Below are 23354 nucleotides of genomic sequence, written 5' to 3'. Positions count from 1 at the left end.
GCGTTAGTCAGAGCTACTAGGGAGCTTAAGCAATGACGACGGCGACACCGAGGACAACGCCTAGTAAAAAAATGAATTGATATTTATCTTTGAATTTCGCAATTGTCTAGATCTATTCAATGCGCCTATTGGTCTCAGAACTTGCTCAAGCTAAAATGTACTGCCAGCACTGAATTCCAAATGAAAACACGAAAAACTGATTAGCCGCCGTCGTTCGCGCTCTCCAAAATACGCAGAACTTAGCCATTTCACGTTGTTGCTGTGCGGAGGACGGTTAAGAAATGTACAAAGATTCGTAAGGCACGTGCTCAACCATTGCTTTTCTCAGTAAATCTGTTCAGGGTCTGTTGTTCGGTGACGTTCTCGTTGCCGTTACCATCGTGGTTTGCTTAAGTTCGCTATTGGTTTCCAAACAGCGAATGACAAAAAAAAATCGATTTTTTTTTTAAGAATTCCAAAGCTATTTTACACTGTAATTTCATGTTGATCTTTTTTTATTCATTCCACAGCTACATACCAGAGGCAATAAGTTGCCTGATTGGTCAGGGCAGGTTTGTCGTTGTATACAAACAAAACTTTGGTTACACTGCATACCTGCCCGATCAGTCCGCCTATGCCAGGGATCTTTTTGACGCTCTTTGTACCCGGTAAGTTTTCAGTTATTACGTGAACTTTTCAGTTATTTTCCATGCACTAAATGTCTTCACTCAAAACCTTTTCTACTTCCAAGGGCGATCTTTGTAACGTAAAAATTGTGATTGATTTTAACGCCACTTTTAAACGAAGAATATAATCCTAGCATAGTTACCGCTGTGATTATTTTTCCCAAGTTTCCTCTCTTAAATTAGACTAATTATAAATAAGTGGCTTTAAAATTTTTTTTTTCAGGGACATGTATTGTATTTTAGATATTTTAATCCTGAGCTCAGTAAATGTATTGGTCATATGTCCAAGGGACTACTTCAAGAAACCCGCCAAAAAACGGCTTTAATACTTTATTAACTTTGTTATGTTTTTTTCATATCTATTTTACTCAGGCTTGGCGAGCAACTATTGCGTATTGTATTCTACAATCCCTCTTGGTATGTTCAGGTCTGCCTTGACCTACAAAGCAGGAGAAGTTCACACTTTTTTAGGTGAGTGTCTAATTAAGTTCAAGGCCTCCTTATACTCCTGAGGTTTGCACCACACCCGTTTGACTGAGTACAAGTAGCTACAAGTAGCAAGGAATGTACAGGAAACGTGTCGGGCAATGCATACACTTTCTACACTGATATGATTACAAGTTGCATGTAATTGAAAAGTTTCAAATATCTAATTTGTTGACAAGAACTAAGTCAAATTGCTGTTCATTGTACTGACACGTCTTCATTCGTATGAGCGTGTTATGCCTTATATAGTGCGTTGATACTAGACTTCAGTGGAAACAAAGCGCTGAGTTTTCGTCAATCATCTCATTTTTGCACAATTTGTGCAGTGAAACCTGGCATTAATCGTCCAAACTAAACTATGAAGTGCAAATGAAACTAATCAACCTTTTCATTTCAGCGTGGCAGCGATGGAAAAGCTTATATTCACTCAGAATCCAGTTGAACTCGCCAAACTGACAGGTAGCCATTATTCGACAGATTTTTTAATCATCAATATTTCTATTCCTGTCTGGTAACAGTGACTGTGTTCATGGAAGTTATGTCATGCAAGTTTTCAAAAGGCTGCCGGTTTTCTCATACCAGCACAAACGTTTTTAGTTTATGGATAAAACGATATTTTATTGATAGGTTATCAGGCTCTTTAATTCAATTAATTATAAATTTTATAGTATATATAAACAATAGTCTCCAGTTGGCGCAAAAGTATGCACGGATATTTGTCCGCGGACATTATCTGTTCCGAAAAGCGAACAGTTTTCCGAGAGCGTAAACTGTGAGCTTTGAGGAACAGATAATGTCTAAGGACAAATATCCGAGCATATTTTCAAAGTCAAATGGAGACTATTGTGTTTATTATCCTTGAAATATTTTTTGCAACATGCGCAGTTTTGAAAATTGGGGAATATTCTCGGATGTTCCCAGTTTTAGCTGGGAAATATTCGGTCACGTGACGCGTTTAGACCGATCGCGCGCGAGCGAAATTATTTGATGAATTATGTATTACATAACATTCTATTCAGGTTTTGCTGTTTATTCTACTTTCAGGTTTTCCCGGACAAATTAAAGTGTAACTTCTTGGCCTGTAATTAATTTAAATTGTAAAAATAATAAAAATCACACGACGCAGTGACGTGTAAAATTTTTATTTAAGTAAAGTAAAGTAAAAGTACAAAATAAAAACCAACTTAGTCTTAGCAGTAACATTAGAGAGGAAATGTAGTTTTTGAGTTGAATCCTTAAAGTAAAGCTAGCACGGGGTGTGACAATTCTAATAAAAGCTGCTTGAAAAGTATACCTACTAGTGAAGGTCGCTTCAAAATTTCTGAGCATAATTCTAATCCAGTATCCTGATTTCTTTGGCTTTTGTCTAAAATATTTTGTTCGTCCGAAACAGAGCTTATTAAAGTTGTTACCCCATGTGATCGAAACAAACTGTAATCTATGAAATTTATCAAAGAAAACAGCCATTCACTGTAATTTATAAAGTTCATGTCTTAGGAAATTAACTGTTACATGTAACTAAGGAATTCAGCTTCGTTTCTTTAACTTCCTAAATAAACAATTAATTTTATAAAAACACAACTTTTTGCCTTCTTGAGTGTTTGATTATTTATTATATAAGCTGAGACATTATTAAAGCTGATATTGAAGTTTACTGACTCATATCAATGTTTGAGATAAACTTGTTTAATTCAAGTGAAATATTCATGTGTGTAACTCAAGAACTGATGAGATGGCAAGTACATCAACCTTGAATTTAAATCCTCTTTTCAATTCTTTATTTTTTGTATAACACTTTTTCCCTTGAATAAATAAATCATTTGAAACAAAAGAAGTTGCTTGTGTTGTCTTTGCTCTATATGTGATACGAAAGAAGTTAGGAGGGCGTTTAAAATAGTATTAAGGTGTAGGGTATCCTCCGGTGGGGTGTCTAAACAATAGAGCCGATATTATATGAATTCTTGTTTTTCTGGGAGCAAACGAACTGTCCAAAATATATATATGTTATTTGCCGGCTGGGAGATCCGACCCTAAGCCGGCAAATAACATGTTTATTTTTTTTTTCCTGCAGTAAATTGGTTTTACAGATTACAAATGGGTTTGATTTAAGCAACTCTTGTCATTGAATCGGCTTGCGCGCCGTCTACTAACGATTTGTAAAAAATCTCGGCAACGAGCAAGTGACTCAGATAGTAGACAAAGAAAGATGTATTAAAAAGCAGATTTTTTTCCAACTACTTTGTGTTAGTTGCATTTATTTCACCAGTTAAGTTCTCCAAAATTGTTTTTGCGGTGTGAAATTTCGTGCGAAGTTAAAAGTTTTACTACAAAAACAATTTCTGTCAGTCGTTGCTTTTGAAATTACTTCGTCACTTTTCTACTGCAAATTGAATAGCAGAAAGCGAGGAAATTCGTTAAGTGTATTCCACAGAAATTCTTCTAAATACAGCAACGATCAGAGAGGTAAACTCGACTGAAATTGACTCAAATTTTACGGCGAGAGAAACACAGGATTACGTGCCATTACAGCGCCAAGCTACAAACAATTAAGCAAACTCTCACAACTTCAAAACACTCAATTGAATTTACTTACAGTAACTTTCCTTGCCATTTTAAAGTGAACAGAGATAAACTCTCGTCGACTAATCGTCGACGGATGTGTAAAAAAGGCAAAAGATTGACGATTACCGCTAACTTTTAGGAGCGAAATTTAGGCAGCGGGAAAAAAATCCGGCCCGTGGCTGCCCGTGGGCCGTATCGTAAAAAGCTGGAGCGGTCACGTGCGTATGATTACTTGAGCCAATCAAATTCGAGGATTTAGGATTCCGGCCCGATCAGATGCTGGAGAAAAAAATAAAGAAGTGTCTGTAAGGAGAGGTTCAAGTCACATGTCAGTCAAATACGAGAGGCAGTGTTTTCCCACATTTCTAAACGCATAGTGGAGTATTTTTGAGGAAGAAAACGAGAAGTAACACGGTAAAAAAATTATGCCAAGACCAAACACTGCCAAGGCTATGATATCCTTTCTTTAATAACACTTTACACAATGCTGAGACAGTTTTAAAAATATCCTTTATTTTAGCGTTTTGTCATTTTGCTTCTCTTAACAAAACGCAAAAGTGTGTCCTGTTTATAAATAATAGCATATGTACACGACATCCTATATACATTGACGTTTCTAAAATACAGCGACATAATTTTCAGACAAAGGTGAATCATCTTACTGTTGATCACAGGCTGTAACATGGTCAACAAGTTGATCAAAAATATGACTGAACAAATGCAAAAGTGTGAGCTACATAACGCATACAAAATCCATTCTTTTCTATCGATTTTCTAGCCACACCTTTCGTTATGTAATGTGAAGCTTTCACGATCTAGTTCCAACTGTAAATAAAATCCTAACGCGTTACCATTACATGTAAATGAAAGCTATCAAGATTTACTTTCCTGCTGCCAAGTTCTTCTCAAGTAAAATTGTTAGAAAATTTGTCAAATTTGTAGCTTGGCACTCTAGGAGTTAAAAGTTAATTACTTATATGCCCTTCCTGTGTATCTAAATATTTTTTTATTTCTCTTCTATTTTTCGATCCGTTTTCTTCAGACGTTACGTTAATATTAAGCAAAGTCGTGATTTCAAGCGACCATAGTGCCGCTGGTTGGGGTCTGTGCGATCTTTGCAGCCTCCATTGAAATCACATCATGAGCGGCATTATTTGCCTCCAGGAAACGGTTAATGTGTTCGATAACTCTCATCATGTCAGACTGTAGGGTTACTAATTTGTCGCCATTGTCAATACACTTCAGCTCGAACTCGGCAATGTCTGCTTTACTTTGTAAGCCACGAAGACGATAGAAATACTCGAGAGCCTCACGCATGCGACCTTGAAGAACAAACAGCTGGAAAAAAAAGCACAAATTAATCTTTACTAAGGTCACTCGAAAGAGTTTATCATTAGAAAACGTTTATCGAGGGAGCAGGGATGGCGCAGTGGTGAGAGCGCTTGCCTCCCACCAATGTGGCCCGGCTTCGATTCCGGTCCGGTATCTTAAGAGGGTTGAGTTTGTTGCTGGTTCTTGCCTTGCCCCGAGGGTTTTTCTCCGGCCTCTCCGGTTTTCCTTCCTCCACAAAACTCTCCAAATTCCAATTTGACCAGGAAAGAGGACCTGCATGAAAACCAGCTAAGGCTGATGTGGCTTGCTCTCTAAATATTTTAACTTATTTGAAGTTGGACGGCTTGCGTGTTTTCTATAAGATCGTCTATTTTTGGGGCTGACGCTGAACTATTGAAAACTGCTGACATGTACTCTAGTGCTGGACACAAGGCGTCGTATCAGCCAACTCAGAAAACTTTACTTAACAAAAAGGTTTTAGGAAAATCTTGCTAAAATAGAAATTGAGAGTGAATAATCTAATTGTTAAATAGTTAATGACGAGAGAACCATCAAGATTCGTGGATCTGGAAATAGATCAGCACGAGTGACTGCTAATTATTCGCGTTTGTTGCGATTGACACAGTAAAGTTACGTGGAGTAAGCTAACCTCTCTGTGATCCTTTAGGCTGTGTTCATTGTTCACTCTTCTCTCAACAAGTCTCAGCAACGCAGCTCTGTTGTTAAGCAAAGTGTTCTGTAACCTTTGGTAAACTACCGCCAGTTTCTTGTTTTCACTCAATGCTGTTTTCACGCCTCCCTAAGAGAAGGAACACACAGACAAGTTATTACTTGGAGAAATAATGATACATAAGAACGCAATAGGCCATTTCCGATTTGCGCTTACCTCTGTTTCAAAACGAGTCTTGGTGCACAACCTTTCATATTGAAATGAGTTTTTCTTGCACGTTCATTGTCTTGCAAATCAAACTCATTTCCATATGAAAGGTTGTACACTAGGCCTGGGTTGTTCGCTATCCACTGGATAAATCACTATCCTTCGGATAGCGTGGTTTGTTTTGTTAACATTTATGTACTGGATACATCATAGTGATTTATTTGGTGGAGAGCGTCATCCAGCCTTCGAACAATTGGGGCCAGGACTCATTTTGAAACAGAGGTAAAAAGCAACTCGAAAATCGCTTATTGCTCCTTAAAGAAATAATGATTCATAAGAATACAATTGTTGTGCACTATCTACCGCTAAGAACAGAATGCTTATTTAACGCCTAGATCTCCCAACACCACAAATCTCACTGTTGACGAGAGGTGAAATTTTTCGGCTTACGTTACCTGGTTGGTAGTTAAGACCTCGTTCCTTTCTAGTATGTGCATCTCGTGGTTATCTTTTCCGCGTCTGATTCTCTCTAAATAAAACAACACAAACATCACGGTATCACATAAATATCCTATCTTGCACAACCTCGCATAAAGTGCATATCAAAAAACTTGGACGTCCACAGAGAAGCGAGGCATGGTGCTTGACAAACACGTCAGCGTGATATGTAATTCTTATTGCCGCTGATCACATTGCCTGGCGTCTCGTCACTGGCAAAGCGAGGCTGAGATAAGCGTAGGTAATAGAAAACAGTCATACTGTGATAGAGGTTACCACAGGCCATTCTAAAGTGTTAAATACCTTCGAGTTGTTGGAGTGATTTCTTCAAGTCTTGTTCAGTTTCAAAACCTGTCTCTATCTGTATCTTTAATTCAGTCATTTCCTCACTGAAAAATAACCATTTTAAAATTCATGAATTTTTTTGAAATCGGCTTGCACACTTCAAGTCGTTTGATTTCTGCTCACTAGTTAAGTTTTTAACCTTTTATTTTTTTTTTAACTGTTTAATGATTATGAATAAATGAATGAATGAATGAATGAATGCAATCAATGCGATGCAATACAATGCGAATGGAAATTTTAAAAGTAAGCAACATGGCACCGCACTCACGTCAAATCATTGATATTCTCTTGTGTTGTGGCTATGACTTTATTCATCATTTGAGTAGAAGACTCCATGTCCGCCATTTTCTTCTCCATCATCTCTGATTTCCACGTGATGTGGTCCAAACGTTTGGTGAATTCCATAGTCTCTTTCTGCAACAAAGCAATCAATAAATTATTTGCCAAACAAGCATGAAATACTCAGCTTTTGTACATGTGCAGTCGTACGAGCTTGGAAAAACACCAATTAATCTGCTTTTTTAGAGAGTACAGTTGAACCTCCACTAAGTAACAGCCACTGTTTTGTTGTCTCGACGGATGGTACATACATATACTTCTTCAGGGCTGTCATTAATTGTTTAGTCACCTGTAGCCTTATATATTCTCCACACCCATAGAAAATTTGTTACTTTATGGGTGAATTCTCTAAACAACAGGGAATTTCACCCGTAGCATCAAGGCAAAATCAAGCATACTCAGCCGAAACAGGTGTTACGGCTTATGGCCCTTAATGACAGCCCTGCTTCTTGACTGTGTTACGTATTTCTGTGCTACAATTTTCGAATTATTTAAGAAATAAAACTGTTGTATCACCCGAAAAAAAACGGGTGTCATAGTACAACCCTAACTCCCCATAAATGCCACCTCCCTACAAAGGCCACTTTCTTCTGTCCTTAAGGTGGCCGTTTTGGAGAGGTTCGTAATAAACAGATAAACTGTGCAAACCTTCAACTCTGCCTCTTTGGGTCGCAATTCAGCGATTTCACTCTGAAATTTAGTCTCCATGTCATTGTGCTGCTGGGCCACTTTCTCCAATATCTTGTCAAGTTGTGCGATGGTCTAAGTTGGTCAAGAAAATAACCTAAATCATTGACTGCGAATTCGGAAAATCCATAATTATCATTACCAGAAAAATGGAAAATAATGTTATCTCCAGTATTCCAGGTAAACTTAAAGATGGTCAAGCCATTCATTGACGTAAAACTAAAATGAGAAATAATTATCAACTCGTTGACTGTACAAGAATGATTGCCTGTCGATTCAAATTTAAATTCACATTAAAAAACCTTTTTAAAAGTTTACCTCTTGTCTCTCATTGTGAATCTTTTCCAGCTTCGATACCTAGAAAATAGACGGAAATATACCAATTGTCAAATCAATCAATAGGTCAGTCGATCAGTCAATTCTTCCCTCTGTCAGTCAGCTAGTCACTCTGTCAGACACTCGGCCAGTCATTCAGTCAGTCAGTCAGTCAGTCAGTCAGTCAGTCAGACAGTTGGTCAGTCGGTCAGTGGGTCGGTCAGTAGGTCGTTCGGTAGGTTAGTCAGTCGGTCTGTCTGTTGGTCTGTCTGTCTGTCTTTCTGACAATGTAATGCAGTACAGAAATCATATTAAACCTGATCTCTAACATGGTCTACAAGCTTTACTATTTCGTCTGCCCTCTGGGTAGCCTGTGAAACGAAACGAAATATAATTTGTTAGAGAAGTTTTATGCGTTTCAAAACAATATACCTTTTTACCAAACTATGAAAATCTTGAAACCACAAAAGACTCACTTTTTCACGCTTCTTCTTGGAGTCAACATGTGTCTTGGCAAGGTCGTGTGTATCTGATGTGATCCTCGCCTGAGAAGACAAAAATACATGCATACTTTTATCACGACTGAAAAGTAACTATACCCTGTTCAGGACAGGTTCAGACCCTGTTTCTAAATGGCCTCATGTGGACCATTTAAGGGAGTACTTCCCTCGGGCTTCAGTAACGTAACGCAACGTAACGCAACGTAATGTGACGCAACGCAACGTAACGCAACGCAACGCAAAGTAACGTTACGTAACATAACATGAAATTTATTTGAGCATCAATAAAATTTAGCTTTGAGAAAGCTAATTGTGGTGGTCGCAGTGGCGTCAGTGATGTGAAGTGAAGGCCTGACTAACCTGTAACACTGTCCTGGCGTGTGCCTCGTCTTTGAGTTGTTTCTTGAGTGCGTCAGCGGTAGTCTTCAGTGATTCTTCAACACCCATCACTTCTTCTTTCTTCACAACCAGTGTCTCTGTAAGGTTGTTGTGTAGAACTTCAACTTTCTTTGTTTCCTCCTTTGAAACCTAATCATTAACACATCCATGTTATAAGACAGTTTACTCCCACAGTGTTTTTCTTTACCTAGGATTGAAAATGGGTACTGGTGAACTATGCAATGAATTTGCAGGGCAACATGGCAAGTTCTGGAAACTCGAGAAAAGCTTCAGATTTCAGAACTACAGAAAGCAGAGTAAAATCAAGTGTTGTGAACCACTTTGGACGAGATGTAGGGTCTAATTGTTTTAGTATCACCCAACTAGTCGGACAGAAAAGGCAATAATAACGTTAGCAAATGCAAGTTGAAGAAATATTCATTTGGGAATAAAACGAAAGAAAGCGTCACACTCGATTGCGCCAGTTTCGCTACTCGAGGACTATTACTAATAGTCCGCTGGTAGCGTAGCCAATTAAAATGCAGGATTTGCATTGGTCCACTAATAGGGTGATACTAAAAGAAGAATATAAAGTAAGGTTTACATAACGAAAACGTCAAATGTTATTTACAATGGTGTTAATTGATTAATATGAAGGGTTTCATTTGTGTAATGCAGTACCAAGGTAAACGTGAGCTTACCTGAATTGGGATAATAATAAATGATGACACTTGTATTTGAACAAGTTTTGCACTGTTTGTAATTATTGCAACTGACACACACAGATTACAAAATTTATGGACAACGAAAGACAGTTTAAGACCACTTTGTTAATTTAAACTGATTAATTTTTGAAGAGGATGGGCGACAGGAGCAAGATCGCGTTTTACGGAAAATAAAAAGAAAGCAAATGGCCACAATATCAATTTCTAAATTTGCGTGTAATATACAACTTATTAAAACTTGCCTTCATTTGCTCTTCTATTTTCCCCATCTCTTGTTCTGCCCGCTTGATAGCCTTCTCATCACTGATTTTTTGTTTGGCGCTGTCAGAAAGAAAGAAGACAAGTACACTGTAGGAAACCTGTTCATCAAACCTAAATTTCAACCTATTACCTATCTTTGCTTTTCTCTAAGATACATGTGAAAAGGATTGTATATAACCGATAATAGTTGTACTGTACCTAGAGTATCTGAGCAAATTTGCTTTTTATTAGTTTTTGTAACACATCTCTTTCCTCTGTATTTGCTCAAGGTAAATTATGTTTCCTTTTTATTTTCCTTTCCTTTATCTGTGAATAAGAAGCAGCCAACTCAATAGTGCTGCTACTGTGGCTGCTGTTCACGTCTTTAAAACTGATACATTTCTTAGTTATATAACCTACATTTGTGTTCTACTGTTTTTCGTATTTTTTTGGGTGTGTGTTGAAAAATAGTGCATAGAAACATTTGATTGATTGAATAACTGACTGACGGATGGACGGATGGACAGACTGGCTGGCTGGCTGATTTATTTTAGAATTCTCATATTCTCATCAATCAATATAGACTTCCTTAGAACTTCTGGAATCTTGTCTTACGTCACTTTGTACAAACTGTTGCTTACAGAGTTTCCATATATTACTCTTACAATGAAGGACCAAAGTTTTTTTCATCTGCTTACCATTGCTCCAGTTTTTTGTTTAGACTGGTTATTTCCAGTTTGGTCTCCTTGATTCTTGAGGTTAATCCTCGCAGTCTTTTTGAAGCATTCTTTATTTCATGTTCTAACTTGGCATTTTCACTTTCCATTGATGCTTGCTAAAAAAACACAGCAAAAAGCAAAATTTGGTGAGTTCAACATTGAATTAGTGACACAGATAAAACAAAACAGGCCAGGGAGAAAATGATTGAATCACACATGGGTGCTATTGACGTGTCTAGCTCCAACCTTCGGATATACATTGGTCAGTAGGAAAAATGTGTACTCCACTCAGCGATAAAGTTGTGTTTGGAATTTGTCCATTCCAGAGTTTTGAGTGTAGCCTCAACTCTTCTAGCATGTTATGAAGATTTGAGATGGGTTTAAAAAGGCCACAGCAATATTCTTGATTGCTTGCTTTTCTATAATATCCATTCACTGCAAGCTTTTGCCTGCATGTACATCATTTCTTACTGTTTATGAAGTACTGTGAAACATTGGAGATCTACATTGTAAGCAATTTTGTTGAATAACAAAACAACAATAAAAAGGAAGGACTTTTATACTTACTGTTATTTGTTTGTCAGTCTTCAGTTTGTTGTTCTCACTCACAAGTTTTATGTGTTCTGCTTCTTGCTCCACAATTTTCTCTCGAAGTCTTTGCACCTAAAGAGCACAGTATCATAGAAACACTTATGTTAACATCACACTGTACACAGAGGACAAAACATATGAACAAGACACATTTTCATCGGCCATTTCTGCTGTACAAAACAATGAACGGATATCTACAACAAGCCAAGAATGGAAAGGGTGGAAAGAAAACCAGTTTCAAGCTGTGACTATGATGTATTAGTATATACCACACAAGTAAATAGTGCTTTTCGCGCGCTCTGATTGGTTAACTCAGAGGTGATCAGTCCGGAATATCCCGATAAATTAGGACATCTGTGATGTCACGAAACTCACGTTTTAACCAATGAGAATGCGTGTTTTGATTAGAGCGTTGTGTTTCACAACAAACCAAGAGATTCAAGATGGTGGACAAAGAGAGTCGCGAATACTTTCCAATGCCATGAATGCGGGCCTTCAGGAAGTATATATTTATCTCGAATTGAGTTAAATACTGTCCAAATTATAAAATAAAGGGAAAGTTTGTGTTCGCGTTCCATGTCACAGACAATTCTGCCCAGATAACGATTATCCTCGGACCGAAGGAAGCACCACAGAACGCAATGCGGGCCACGTGTGACGAGCTGCTGTTATCATTCTTTGGAAAGAGACCGTACAATCGGTAAGCATCTTTACTCTGCATTTTTCTAAGCACAGAAATGATCGATATGAGAATTGAGGCTTTCCTCTTATCTAGGGATTATCGGGCCGAAATCCACAGCACGCGCGTATTCTTATATGCCAGCAAAGATAAATTGTAGATGTCCAAATGTTATACGTTTTGGCTAAATCGAGGAAATGAAATCATCATTAAAACAGAATTTTCAATAACGCATACGAGTGGGAAATTCTTGTTCTTTTATACAAAATAAACCAAGCTAGAAAAAATGTATCCAAAATTTTAGTGTTGTCAGATGCAGGGATAGTCAAAAATTCTGTTAATATATTCTTTGTAAATCTGAAATTTCTCCATTTTGGTATTTATTTCAAATATTTCTTGTATCTATTTGTTACTGTGCTAAAAGATATCGTGTCTGATTTCCACATCTAAATAATGAAAACTTACATATAATTGCTGACTTTCACAAGTTATTTACCCAAAAATATCAAAATATAATTCCTGGACAGGTTGACAAGGGAGAATTCACAATCCATCCACATGTCCCAAGGTTTTATTATATATTTATTTAAAGTATACAAAACAAATTCAGTCTTGAGAGTGAAATCCATTTTATTTTATTCACTCTTTAGGTACTCTCGAACAAATCACAAGCGCTTAGAAGATTATTACATTGCTTACAGATGCCAATATTATTACAACTGTATTTTTCGTTTTAACATATGAATTTATTTTGAATGTAGTTACCACATTAGTCTCACTAAATAAGAGATTGCCCTCAAGTGGTCTGATAACTCTTATGTTTTCTATTTTTTATTACATATTCTTAACCAAACTGATATGTTTCCTGTTCACAACCAATTAATGTTTTGCATTAGTTTCACATTTAGTAATGTTCAACACGCGACACTACATTATAAACTCTCGTACCTTTTCAGTCTTTGCGTTCATAAAAATTATTTTGCAAAAACATTACTTTCTGGTACATTCAAGCTTCATGGGGAGGTGAAAAGAATCATCATCTACTAGGAACAGCTGCAGTGTGTATAGTTTTTAAAAATGCCCCTACAAACCTTAACTTACATGTTTGCATGGCCCTCAACGTCTGGTAAATGAGTACAAACAATCTCTCTACCCTTTGTGCCATTCCTTGGGATACTGATAGCATCCATTTACAGGGAATCACTGCACAACCCCTGGCCTGCCTGTTTTGCTGCCACTTCTGTGCTGTAGGTGGTTTTCAACAGGCTACCGGCTCTCCAGTGACAAAACTGGGGTGCACTTTCGGCGAATCCACAAAACAGAGACCTCCCAAATTTGTTTAATTTCGTCCGCGTACTTAGCGACGTCTTATTTCCTCTCTTTTCCCTTTGTTTTTTCCCCAAAAATTCGGCAAAGTGCCTCGAGCAGTCGAGTATGCTCTTCCATGTACTTAAGAGAGAGAAATTGAAAACAACTGTCATAAAAATGAAGGAACGATGCATTACTCAAGTCTTATAACAACAGCGGTTCAGGTACACTTGTAACGCCTCAAATTCAAAGAGAGTGTACAAAATATCGACGTTGTTTACAACCGTGTAATTTGGCATGATGAAACTTTAACAACACTAGAACCAGTAAAAAATATACACAGCTCAATGAAGAATACGTGAATACTAGAAAATAATGCGTACACTTTACTAACCTTAATATTTGGCTACAAAATCGCGTCTACATCGTCGCTTGACACCAAGAAAACTCAATGATTAGAAGACAGTCAACGTTCTCCCACTACCAAAATGGCCGCTTATTCTCCTTCTCAGCGTTTGGTCGCAAAAAGTCCTGGATAATGCTGGCCAGACTTTATGCGAGACTGGAAACAACATATTTTCTTGGTCCGCATAAAAGGTCCGCCATTTTCCCTGCTAACAATAGCTTCCTGACGTCATGACTGTCCTAATTTATCGGGATATTCCGGACTGGTGATTAGCAAGTACTATTCACCTCCGAGCAGCCATCGCGAGAGATTTTAAATTTCCGACCGCTTGTCACACATAAAATAACATTTTGGTCCGCCAATTATTCAGCTTGTGTGGTATATACTAAAACATGAAAGTGAAGAATGACCATCGCAGTTAATTTTCCAATTTAAGCAATTGGAAAGAAGAAGCCTGGAAAAATCAGGGCTTCAACGGGATTCGAACCCGTGACCTCCGCGGTACCGGTGCGATGCTCTACCAACAGAGCTATGAAGCCACACATTGGGAGCGAGGTCACTTAATTGAGTTCATATCTTCCCGTGAGGAGTGAAATGATGTGAAGTTTATATGAAATAATTCATACATGAACTGCGGTTGTAGATGAAAGTGAAGAATGATCATCGCAGTTAATTTTCCAATACAAGTAATTGGAAAGAAGAAGCCTGGAAAAATCAGGGCTTCAACGGGATTCGAACCCGTGACCTCCGCGGTACCGGTGCGATGCTCTACCAACTGAGCTATGAAGCCACACATTGGGAGCGAGGTCACTTAATTGAGTTCATATCTTCCCGTGAGGAGTGAAATGATGTGAAGTTTATATGAAATAATTCATATATGAACTGCGGTTGTAGATGAAAGTGAAGAATGATCATCGCAGTTAATTTTCCGCGGAGGTCACGGGTTCGAATCCCGTTGAAGCCCTGATTTTTCCAGGCTTCTTCTTTCCGATTGCTTAAATTGGAAAATTAACTGCGATGATCATTCTTCACTTTCATCTACAACCGCAGTTCATATATGAATTATTTCATATAAACTTCACATATACTAAAACAATTATTCACCGCAGTGTCAGTGAGAGTGATAGATATTTACCTCACCGCTTCGCGGCTCGGTAAATATCCACCTCCACTTCGGTAAATAATTGTTCACTAGCCTGAAGGTTATTCTCACTAGCCCAGAAAAAATTCTTACTATGGTAACATGATTAATGACATCAAATTAAAGTACTGCAGCTATAGTTTCCCCTGTTACAGCGCTTCTATAATTTGAATTTCCCCAGAAGTTTTCCAAAAAAACAAAAACAACAACAACAACAACACATGCGTACACATGCCCATGAGGCAAGCATGTAGGATAGAATCCACTAGCCCCAGGCTGTCACAAACAACTCTGTTTGCACACTACATACTGGACTCTAAATTTGGCCATCCCAAGTTCAAGACTTATCCCTTGATCAATGGCTGAAGTTCTGTCCACCCTTTAGACCCAATATCATTGTAAAGATACATATTTAGTTTTAACTGGTCTCTATACCTTTCTTATAGTACTAGAAGGGACAGTTTACTTGACAATCAAGCACGGTATGCTTGTGAAAATAAGAAATAATAATATTTCGCTTGCTTTTTGTCGAAACTCTAATAATTTCGCTCACCTAATTAAACGTCTTGGAAAATTATTAGAATTTTGCTAAAATGTGCATGGAATTATTTCCTAATTTCACTGGTCACTTGATCATCATATTAAATCTTCACTGTTGATCACTCTTAAGTATAATAAGGCAACAACAAAAACTAACCTTATCCTGTTGTGTTGCCTCTAATGCCTTTATTCTTTCCTCTCTTCCCTCTGAAACACATGGTAACAAATAATTTTGATAAACAAACAATAACTATTATATTTATAAGGATACTTCAAATATGCCTCTTAAATGTAACAATAAAAAGGTATCTACAAGAGCCCTTTTCTCATATGTGTACAGTGTACAGTACAATTGTAGAGAAAGACATTAGCCTTTTGGAGTGCTCTGACAGACATCATATTCAGAGTGCTTTGAAGTACTGTACTAGTTGTGACATTGCTGTAAAGGTACTTTTTGATAAGAAATATGAATTAGAATTTACATATACATAAATTGATTCAATTGGTAGGAAAAAATTCAGAGGGGTGGGGGGGGGGGGGGGAAGGGGAGGCAGGGTTGGTTCTTGCAGTACTTACCCAGAATAACAAGCTGCTCTGCATTTTCTCTGAGTGTGTTTCTGATGTCATTCATGGTATGAGTGTTGGATGTAAAGTACATCCTTAACTGAGCTAATTCATCACTGTTAATAAACAAAGATACAGAATACGTTGTCAATTAACTGGTGGGGGGAGAGGAGAAGGGGCAGTTATTGTAAGTTATGGACACTGGATTGTGAGCCCTAGTTTTCAAGTCATTTCAATTCTAGCGTTCTTGGACAAGATACATTTACTTACTGTAGCTATTACAGTGCCTCTCTTGAGGCTAGTCAACTTCCAGTCAACTTCAATAAGGCTTGTTAATTATGGTTTTTTTAATAATGAGTTTTCGAAACTGAAAAAAATTGGCCTCTCCTACTTTGGTTGCACTTATTCTAAGAAAACAAAGGCAATATAAAAAACCTACCACAGAAATGATGCTAAGGAATGGCTTTCATTATTTTCATCAATCATTGCATGAAAATGAACTGACAAACAAAATTAATGCTAGGAGCATCCCACTCACAAACAATATTCCTATGATTCCATCATGCTAAGGAAGTAGGACTCAAATATAGTTGTTATACCTTCCAACTACGTAAGGAAAACGTGTCACTATTCATGAGTCAAAACGCACTGACTCCCTAGGGAAACAACAACTTGAACTTTTGACTTGTACATGATCAGGTTGTGCACCTTGAAACCCCAGCAAATTTGTGTACCAGCCGGCATCAAGCAAATAATTTTTTTGCAGTGCTAGTTTTAAGTTTGGAGGTATAACTAAAAACTTAATGACTGGTCCAACCTTCACCCTCAATGTTCCCTTGGGACAAGTCATTAAGAGCTTATTGCACTGGCAAGCTCATCTAGACAGTGTAGAAGTGCTATTTGGACACTTACACTTGCTCTAACAGCATGTGACTTGGACTGAAAGGTTTACAAGCATGTTATTACCTGACTGCATTGAGTTCATTTCTCACGACATCCACATCTTGTTTGATAAGGGATCTTTCTTGTGCAGCTTTTCCCTTAGCTTCTGCTGTTTTTCTCTCTGTAGCTGCCAGTCTGTCAAGAGTATTATCCAACTCCTCATCTGTTTCGTCTTGTTTGAGCTGAATGCTTGACATTGCTTCCCCTTCCAGGTCCAGCTTCTCCTCAACTAAAGGACTTGAAAAGAAATCTACAAATTGATTTTACTTCACACAATACATGAAAAGTAGTTGGAAGATGCAACTGAATTCATCAAATGGAATTGCAGGTTTGAGTTAATCTAAGAGAACTAGGCTAATTTACTTTAAGAGATGACACCCTGGTTTTTGAAATACAAGCTGCTGACTTGACTGGTCTTCCAAAACAGTTTGTAGACTATACATTTGCTACATGGGATCTTGACAAACCCTTCACTGCCCTATGTCATTGATACCATAAGATCAAGTCCACATTTAGTAGAGAAGGCATACTGTAACATAATTAAACTTACCAGTGTCTTTGTATGTTGCTCAGATCTTGTAAAACCTTTGCATGTCTCACTTCTGCAATTATTCAGAAATGTATTGTAGTTAATTTATTGCTTTGTAAGTGTGAATCAAAATTATTGGGATGTAAATGAAATGATCCGGCCCTATCCCCCACTTGGGGGCAAGGAACTAAGCAAATGAAATGATATAAATGATATTTGAGACTTCATGTAATGTTTCTTCAAACAGAGACAAATGATAGGAAATCTGATTAAGAAGCTAACTGAGAGAGCTGGTGCTGTTGTCATGGGTGTTCAAGAAAAGAAAATCAACTGAACATGATATGAAATGTAAAATTCGATGAGCTTAAAGAGCTCTGAGTCAAGAAAGAAATGCAACAGAGTGTACATTAATAAGCTAGTTGCCACTGATTGTTGGCACAAACACAGTCAAGCCAAAGAGAAAATAGGGAGGGCTGTAACATTTTTTTTTAAGTGGAATAATATCCAGCCTGACACAATTTCTTTAAGACACTTTTTTATTAAAGAAGAAAAGTAACTTTTACAGACCATAATGAGTAAAAAGCAGAATCCTTTAAAAGGTCAATCACACATCAAACAGTGTGGACATAAAGCAAAGAAGATGCATTCAGTAAAGTGCAGTATGCCAAGTTAAGATAAGCATGCTGAGTGTAAACCAACATGAGGATGAAGAAGAACTTACATCACCAGGAGAAAGAGCAACTGTGAGTAGCTGGTGAAAGACAAGATAAGCTGTCAGGAAAATCAGCAATTCTTTAAGGGCTCAAAAGGAAATTGAAGTAGCAGAACCAAAAATGTCAGGAAGACTACAAAATGAGTAAAGAATGATGTTTTCACATGTACATGTAGCCCAACACTCAATAAAACATGGCAAGAACAGGGCAGCAAAATAGGAAAATAGGAAAGATGAAAAACTAGGAACCTGAGTACTCTACTTTATTTCTCACAATGTACAAGTAGCCAAAAACAAGCAAACTGCATAGGTTTATTGCACATTATGTAATCGGCTAAGCTTACACAGTAGATCAACTTTGCTCCAAGCAAATTATTAATGTTAGTTAGCAAACCATCACACCTGCATGATGAACTCTTTCACTAATTCTGGCTTCAATTCTGCCTTGGTAAGCACAGTGCCACCTTAACTCATTGATGTCAATGGCACATGCTTCATGCTCTGTTCAAATGGAAAAAAAAAAAAGACTTATTGCTGGTAAACAGCTGACATTGATTGGAGTGCCAAAAAGACAAGCCTCTAAGGAAGTATGGGGGCATGCTTCCCCAGAAAATATCTAAATTGAGAGGTTCAGAAATGTTATTTTATGCATTCTCTTGAGGGCATTTCCTAACAAAGATAATTTTACATGTACAACAGGTCAACCTGCCAAGAATATTACGGGTTTACAATTTTTAATCTAAAGCACTAGGATAACTGAAAACATACACCACACCCTCACCCCATCCCCTCTCTCTCGCTATATCCCCTCTCTCTAGCTACACTGTACAGCCTTGACTGTCCTGACTCAGGGAGACAAACTGATGTTGCCGGTTTTTTAGCCGGTGACCAGCACTTAATGAGAACCCCAAAACCCCCAGTCAAAAGTTTTTTGTTTTGTATTCCCACACCCTTGGAGCTTGATACTTTCCTTTAACATATATGGCTTTTCAGAGCCTTGTACACTTGTAATTTCTACTGACCTTTCATGAGTTACTCGTACTTGTACATGAAAAGTTGGTAGATCACAATGAGGAAAATATCCATTCCCTTTACCTCTTTGTACAGCTAATGGTAGATCGTGCATTCTCTTGTAAGCCTGGGTATCAATCTCGTCTCTTAGTTTCTGTACTCTTTCCCTTTCTTTCACTAAGGCATCCTGTGTAGAAAGTCTGTCACTCTCCATCCTTCCTAGTAAACTTATGACCTCTTCAATCACATCATATTCCTTGGGGACAGGCATCTCAGCAGATTTGGGTGCAGACTTTGGAGTGGAAAGCTTACTGATAACTGTTCTAGCACTTCTTCCCCGAATCTGTGGGACATAAGGGGCTTTTACGTTAAACATGCCATTAGTAAGTTCCCTTGAAAATGGAGTAGGTCCCTAAAAGAAGCTGACAGCATGGTCTAATCAAGAAAGGTTATGGTTCGACACTGTTTGAGTTGGGTAGTATGGCACTAAATTGCTTTGTAAACATGAGTCACAGTAATTTAACCTTTTCACTTCCAGGATTACCAAAGTTGAAAGTTTAAAAATAATACCACATATTTCATTTTGCAAAATGTAAAAAAAAAAAAAAAAACAACAAAAAAAAAACAATGTAGAAAGTATCCTATGACATAAAAATAAAATAATTATCTACCAAATATGAATTACATGTCCATGCACAGTATTTACGTCTATTTTTTCAATTGGTTATTAAAATTAAGCTTTTTACGATATCCTTCTATCTCACTTGCACTGAACGTTACAAACTTACAGAGAAACCCATACTGCACCTTTCAATATAAACAGGACTACTGTGTGTTTAATCAATGGTTTTGTGTATTGTTGGCATCAGTCATCTTAGTGGACCTCTCAAAAAGCAAACATTTACTCCAATGGGTTCAAAGGACATGTCTGTGGGTTGTGACTGGTAGATTTAATTCCTTTTAATTCTTTTCTCATGGTTCATTGGTACTCGTAATAATAATTTTCATGGCTGATGGAAGCCAAAATCCTGATGATTGGTTAGGTTTTGAACTTCAGTCAACATGAATGTTAGAAACATTGTAGAATGTTGTGTTGCTACCATAAAGGAGTTTCCCTTGAGTTTTCCAGCTGTACAAGTACCAATGCAATCTATTAAGTACTTATATCATTCTGAGGTATATATAAACATTTAAATTAATGTTTTTGATGCTGATTGTTACCTCTAATGTAGCCCCACTGGCTGAAGACTCTAACCTTGGCTCAAATGATACACCTTCCTCTTCGATGTTACCAAGCGATGCTGAACTAAGAAGCCAGCGGATTCGTCTGCCATGGCTACTAGCTGAAGACATGTGCGAGGAATCTTCAGGGACACCTTGACTTTCTACCACCTCTTCTTTATCCTTAAACTCCAAGTCTGCAGAGAAGTGTGACAGTATAACAATGTTACATTGTTATAAGGATAACAATGTTACATTGTTATAAGGCTGGATCAAATAACAGCAAGAGTTGATACAGTAGTGTAACAATAGCTTTCTTCAAATCTCAATATTCCTAGATAAGTCAGGAAAGTTGCCTTCCTCTTTTCCAACTTATCTGGAAAAGATCACAGCAACTCTGCTTGCAGGGTACAGTTTAAATCAATATAAACTCTGATGGCATTATTGATTACATTTTTGTTTTATTGGAACTTTTTATTATTGTATGACAATATTGTAATTTTAAGTAGAAGTGGTTTAATTTTAATCACAAACACTGTAAAGAGCCATTGAGCTCTGGAAATGAGCGCTACATATATAAATTCATGCATATTAGAAACATTATCATTATTATCATTATCATTATCATTATCATTATCATTATCATTATTGTTGTTACTATTATTATTTAGCCAGCCACACAAGCTTAAAGCTACATGTACATGCACATTAAAGCTAGCTTACCTGAAGCCATACTAAATCTTTGCTTGCTAAATCTTTCCTCCTCCTCAAGAAATTCAGTCATGTAAAATGAATCAATTAAGTCTTGTAACTGATAAAGATGAGAAACTGCCTTCCTTACACATGAAGAAGTACTCTTAACAAGCTCGCAGCTTCTTCGGCGCCAAGATCTGTTTCGAAATTGTGGCCATCCCTCAGGGAGGGAAGGAACAATGTCTGGAAAATGAAGTAAACCATCAATCAGTGTTAACTACATGTACCACTGACAACAATAATATTGATTACTAAATAAAATACGGAAAAAAATAATATTGATTGCTCTGTGTTATCTACATGTTTTTTGGCAGCTTAGTGAAGGTATAGCGACATACTGTTGGTATTAGGTAGGTAAGTACATGAACAGACACTTGAACCAGTTTGTGCTACCACCTCTTGTAAGTTATACACAACCACATTTCTAGTATACCAAAATTGTGCCTGTCACATCACAATACATGTAGTCTGAAATTAATGTTGGTGAATACCTCTCAGAGGACACTGCCACCATATGTACATTTAGGGCTGACAGTTTGAAGTTTTATATTGTTGTTATATGTACTGTACCTCTGTACCTCTGGTTGGCGAACACTTCATATGATCCTAACATGCACTAATTGTTGGGTATTACCCTCAAAACCCTGAACTTCAGGTTAAATAAGTGTTTTAGTTACCCACTGGCACAGCCCGGAGTTGGGGGGGGGGGGGGGGAGGGGGTACTGCTATATATGGGCTATATAGGTATATGTGGCTGTGAAGGGTATGGTTTTCAAGCAGTTTACTCTAGCATAGGGTATATAAATCAGAGCGTTTGGGTCTAGAATAGGGTATCATTTTTCATGAAACTGACCAGTTGGTTGAAGATTTTATCTAGACTAAGGAAACCAGGAATTGCCACTCAAATAGATAAAAAAAGAAATTGGCAAGTTTAACTTTTTACAACTGAGCCTCAACAGCGTCAATAGATGACTATCATAAAGTACTACTGGATATTATTAACTGTCAAAAATTGGGATTCAGATGGAAATCGGTGGTTTTAATACTGGTTACTTTACTATAGGGTAGCAAAATTCAGCTAAACTAGCTCTGGTATAGATTAAGGGTTCCAGGGTCCCAGCAGCACATCACAACCCAGAAATTCCTAAAGTACCCCCCTCTCCCGCCACTTCCAGGTTGCACAGCATGCACAAAAGTTCCTTTAGAGATTTCAAGGCTTATACAAATGTCAATGGTTTCTTCCTGAGACTGACTCCTTTGTCAATCAAGGACTTTTCAACATGAAGCAATCTTTATTTTTATCACAAGGGCAGGCGTTTCATTAAGGGCCAGGCACTGGGCAAATTGACCAGCTGTAATGATGATTTTGCCCACCTGGTTTAACCACCTAGAGGAAAGTGTTTCTAACAAAGAATTTCAGCTCAAAAAGTTTTGCCCACCTGTGAAAAACTCCTGCTAAAAACATTAATGAAACCCCTGCAAGGGGTAGAGGGAATCTTCCACAAAGGCCCCTCCATGATCAGCCAGGGAGTCAATCACACAGGCAGATGATGACATATGTTTACCGAACTCTCTCACCATGGGTATTTTGGCTCGACTACTCGCCAAAATGCAACCAATGGCTCGACCATTAACTTGATTTGTATGCCACTGGAGCATAACAAAAAGGTACCATTAGGTACGTTTATAAATATACTGCCCATACTGTAATACATGTACCTTTCTCTTCCTGTTCCAAGTTCTTATCATGACCCTCCGCTGAAACCATCTCATTTTCCACAGGCACAAGATCTTGCCCACTCTCTTGTGAAATTAAACTTCTGCCATCCGAAAAAGGCACTATTGCCAAACCAGAGCCGCCACTCAGGCCACTAACTTCAGACCTTGAGTCATCGAAAACTAAGGGCACATCCAACTTTACCAGCTGAATATCACTCTCCGAATAACGAGCCAGAACCCCATCTTTTGTAGTGCTGCCATCCTCAGTTACAGCAAATTTGGCTTTCAGATCTGTCTCGCTGAATGCAGACCGCTCTGTGAGTGATTTCTTGGCTTTTGTAGGACTCCTGTTGTTATTTTGACCGGACTCAGTCGCAGATGCTACCTCATTACCAACTTCACCTTTCCGAGCGTCCACTCCATAGTTCCCCTTTTTATCCACGGTTGGCATTCCTATATCTTTTTAAGTTCCGTTTACAATACTTTAGTGCACTTCTAACGATCAGAAACGATGATTGTAATGGCGCAAAATGACCTCAAGGCCGCCATCTTGATCGTGAAGTGAAATCG

At 37.8% G+C, this 23354-nt stretch overlaps 2 protein-coding genes across 2 annotated transcripts; one reads left to right on the top strand and one right to left on the bottom strand.

Annotated features, from left to right (window-relative positions):
- The first annotated feature begins 368 nt into the window (after window positions 1–368).
- LOC145463980 (uncharacterized) lies at window positions 369–2268 on the top strand. Its single transcript, XM_081447779.1, has 4 exons — window positions 369–647; window positions 1038–1136; window positions 1549–1610; window positions 2196–2268. The coding sequence occupies exons 1-4, from the start codon at window positions 481–483 to the stop codon at window positions 2219–2221; spliced, it is 354 nt and encodes a 117-aa protein (XP_081303905.1). The 5' UTR covers window positions 369–480; the 3' UTR covers window positions 2222–2268.
- A 1896-nt stretch (window positions 2269–4164) lies between these two features.
- LOC145463950 (coiled-coil domain-containing protein 178-like) lies at window positions 4165–23348 on the bottom strand. Its single transcript, XM_081447743.1, has 22 exons — window positions 22785–23348; window positions 21036–21248; window positions 20313–20509; window positions 19176–19434; window positions 18483–18581; window positions 17390–17441; window positions 16864–17076; window positions 15910–16013; window positions 15491–15540; window positions 11236–11331; window positions 10648–10784; window positions 9952–10030; window positions 8967–9134; window positions 8583–8651; window positions 8424–8477; window positions 8110–8148; window positions 7753–7866; window positions 7034–7179; window positions 6724–6809; window positions 6378–6451; window positions 5695–5844; window positions 4165–5051 (listed from the first exon to the last, which is right to left on the bottom strand). The coding sequence occupies exons 1-22, from the start codon at window positions 23233–23235 to the stop codon at window positions 4788–4790; spliced, it is 3114 nt and encodes a 1037-aa protein (XP_081303869.1). The 5' UTR covers window positions 23236–23348; the 3' UTR covers window positions 4165–4787.
- Window positions 23349–23354: the final 6 nt, after the last annotated feature.

Source organism: Orbicella franksi, chromosome 12, assembly GCF_964199315.1.
Source record: "Orbicella franksi chromosome 12, jaOrbFran1.1, whole genome shotgun sequence".
NCBI lineage: Eukaryota > Metazoa > Cnidaria > Anthozoa > Scleractinia > Merulinidae > Orbicella > Orbicella franksi.
This window is presented reverse-complemented; position numbering and strand designations above follow the sequence as displayed.

Coding starts and splice junctions, on each gene's coding strand:
- LOC145463980 (XM_081447779.1), top strand. CDS start 481: ATGTTGATCTTTTTTTATTCATTCCACAGCTACATACCAGAGGCAATA. Junction 648..1,037: donor TTTGACGCTCTTTGTACCCG/GTAAGTTTTCAG, acceptor TATTTTACTCAG/GCTTGGCGAGCAACTATTGC. Junction 1,137..1,548: donor AGAAGTTCACACTTTTTTAG/GTGAGTGTCTAA, acceptor TTTTCATTTCAG/CGTGGCAGCGATGGAAAAGC.
- LOC145463950 (XM_081447743.1), bottom strand. CDS start 23,235: ATGCCAACCGTGGATAAAAAGGGGAACTATGGAGTGGACGCTCGGAAA. Junction 20,510..21,035: donor AAGATTTAGTATGGCTTCAG/GTAAGCTAGCTT, acceptor ACTTCTCTGCAG/ACTTGGAGTTTAAGGATAAA. Junction 17,442..18,482: donor TGAAAGAGTTCATCATGCAG/GTGTGATGGTTT, acceptor GAATAATTGCAG/AAGTGAGACATGCAAAGGTT.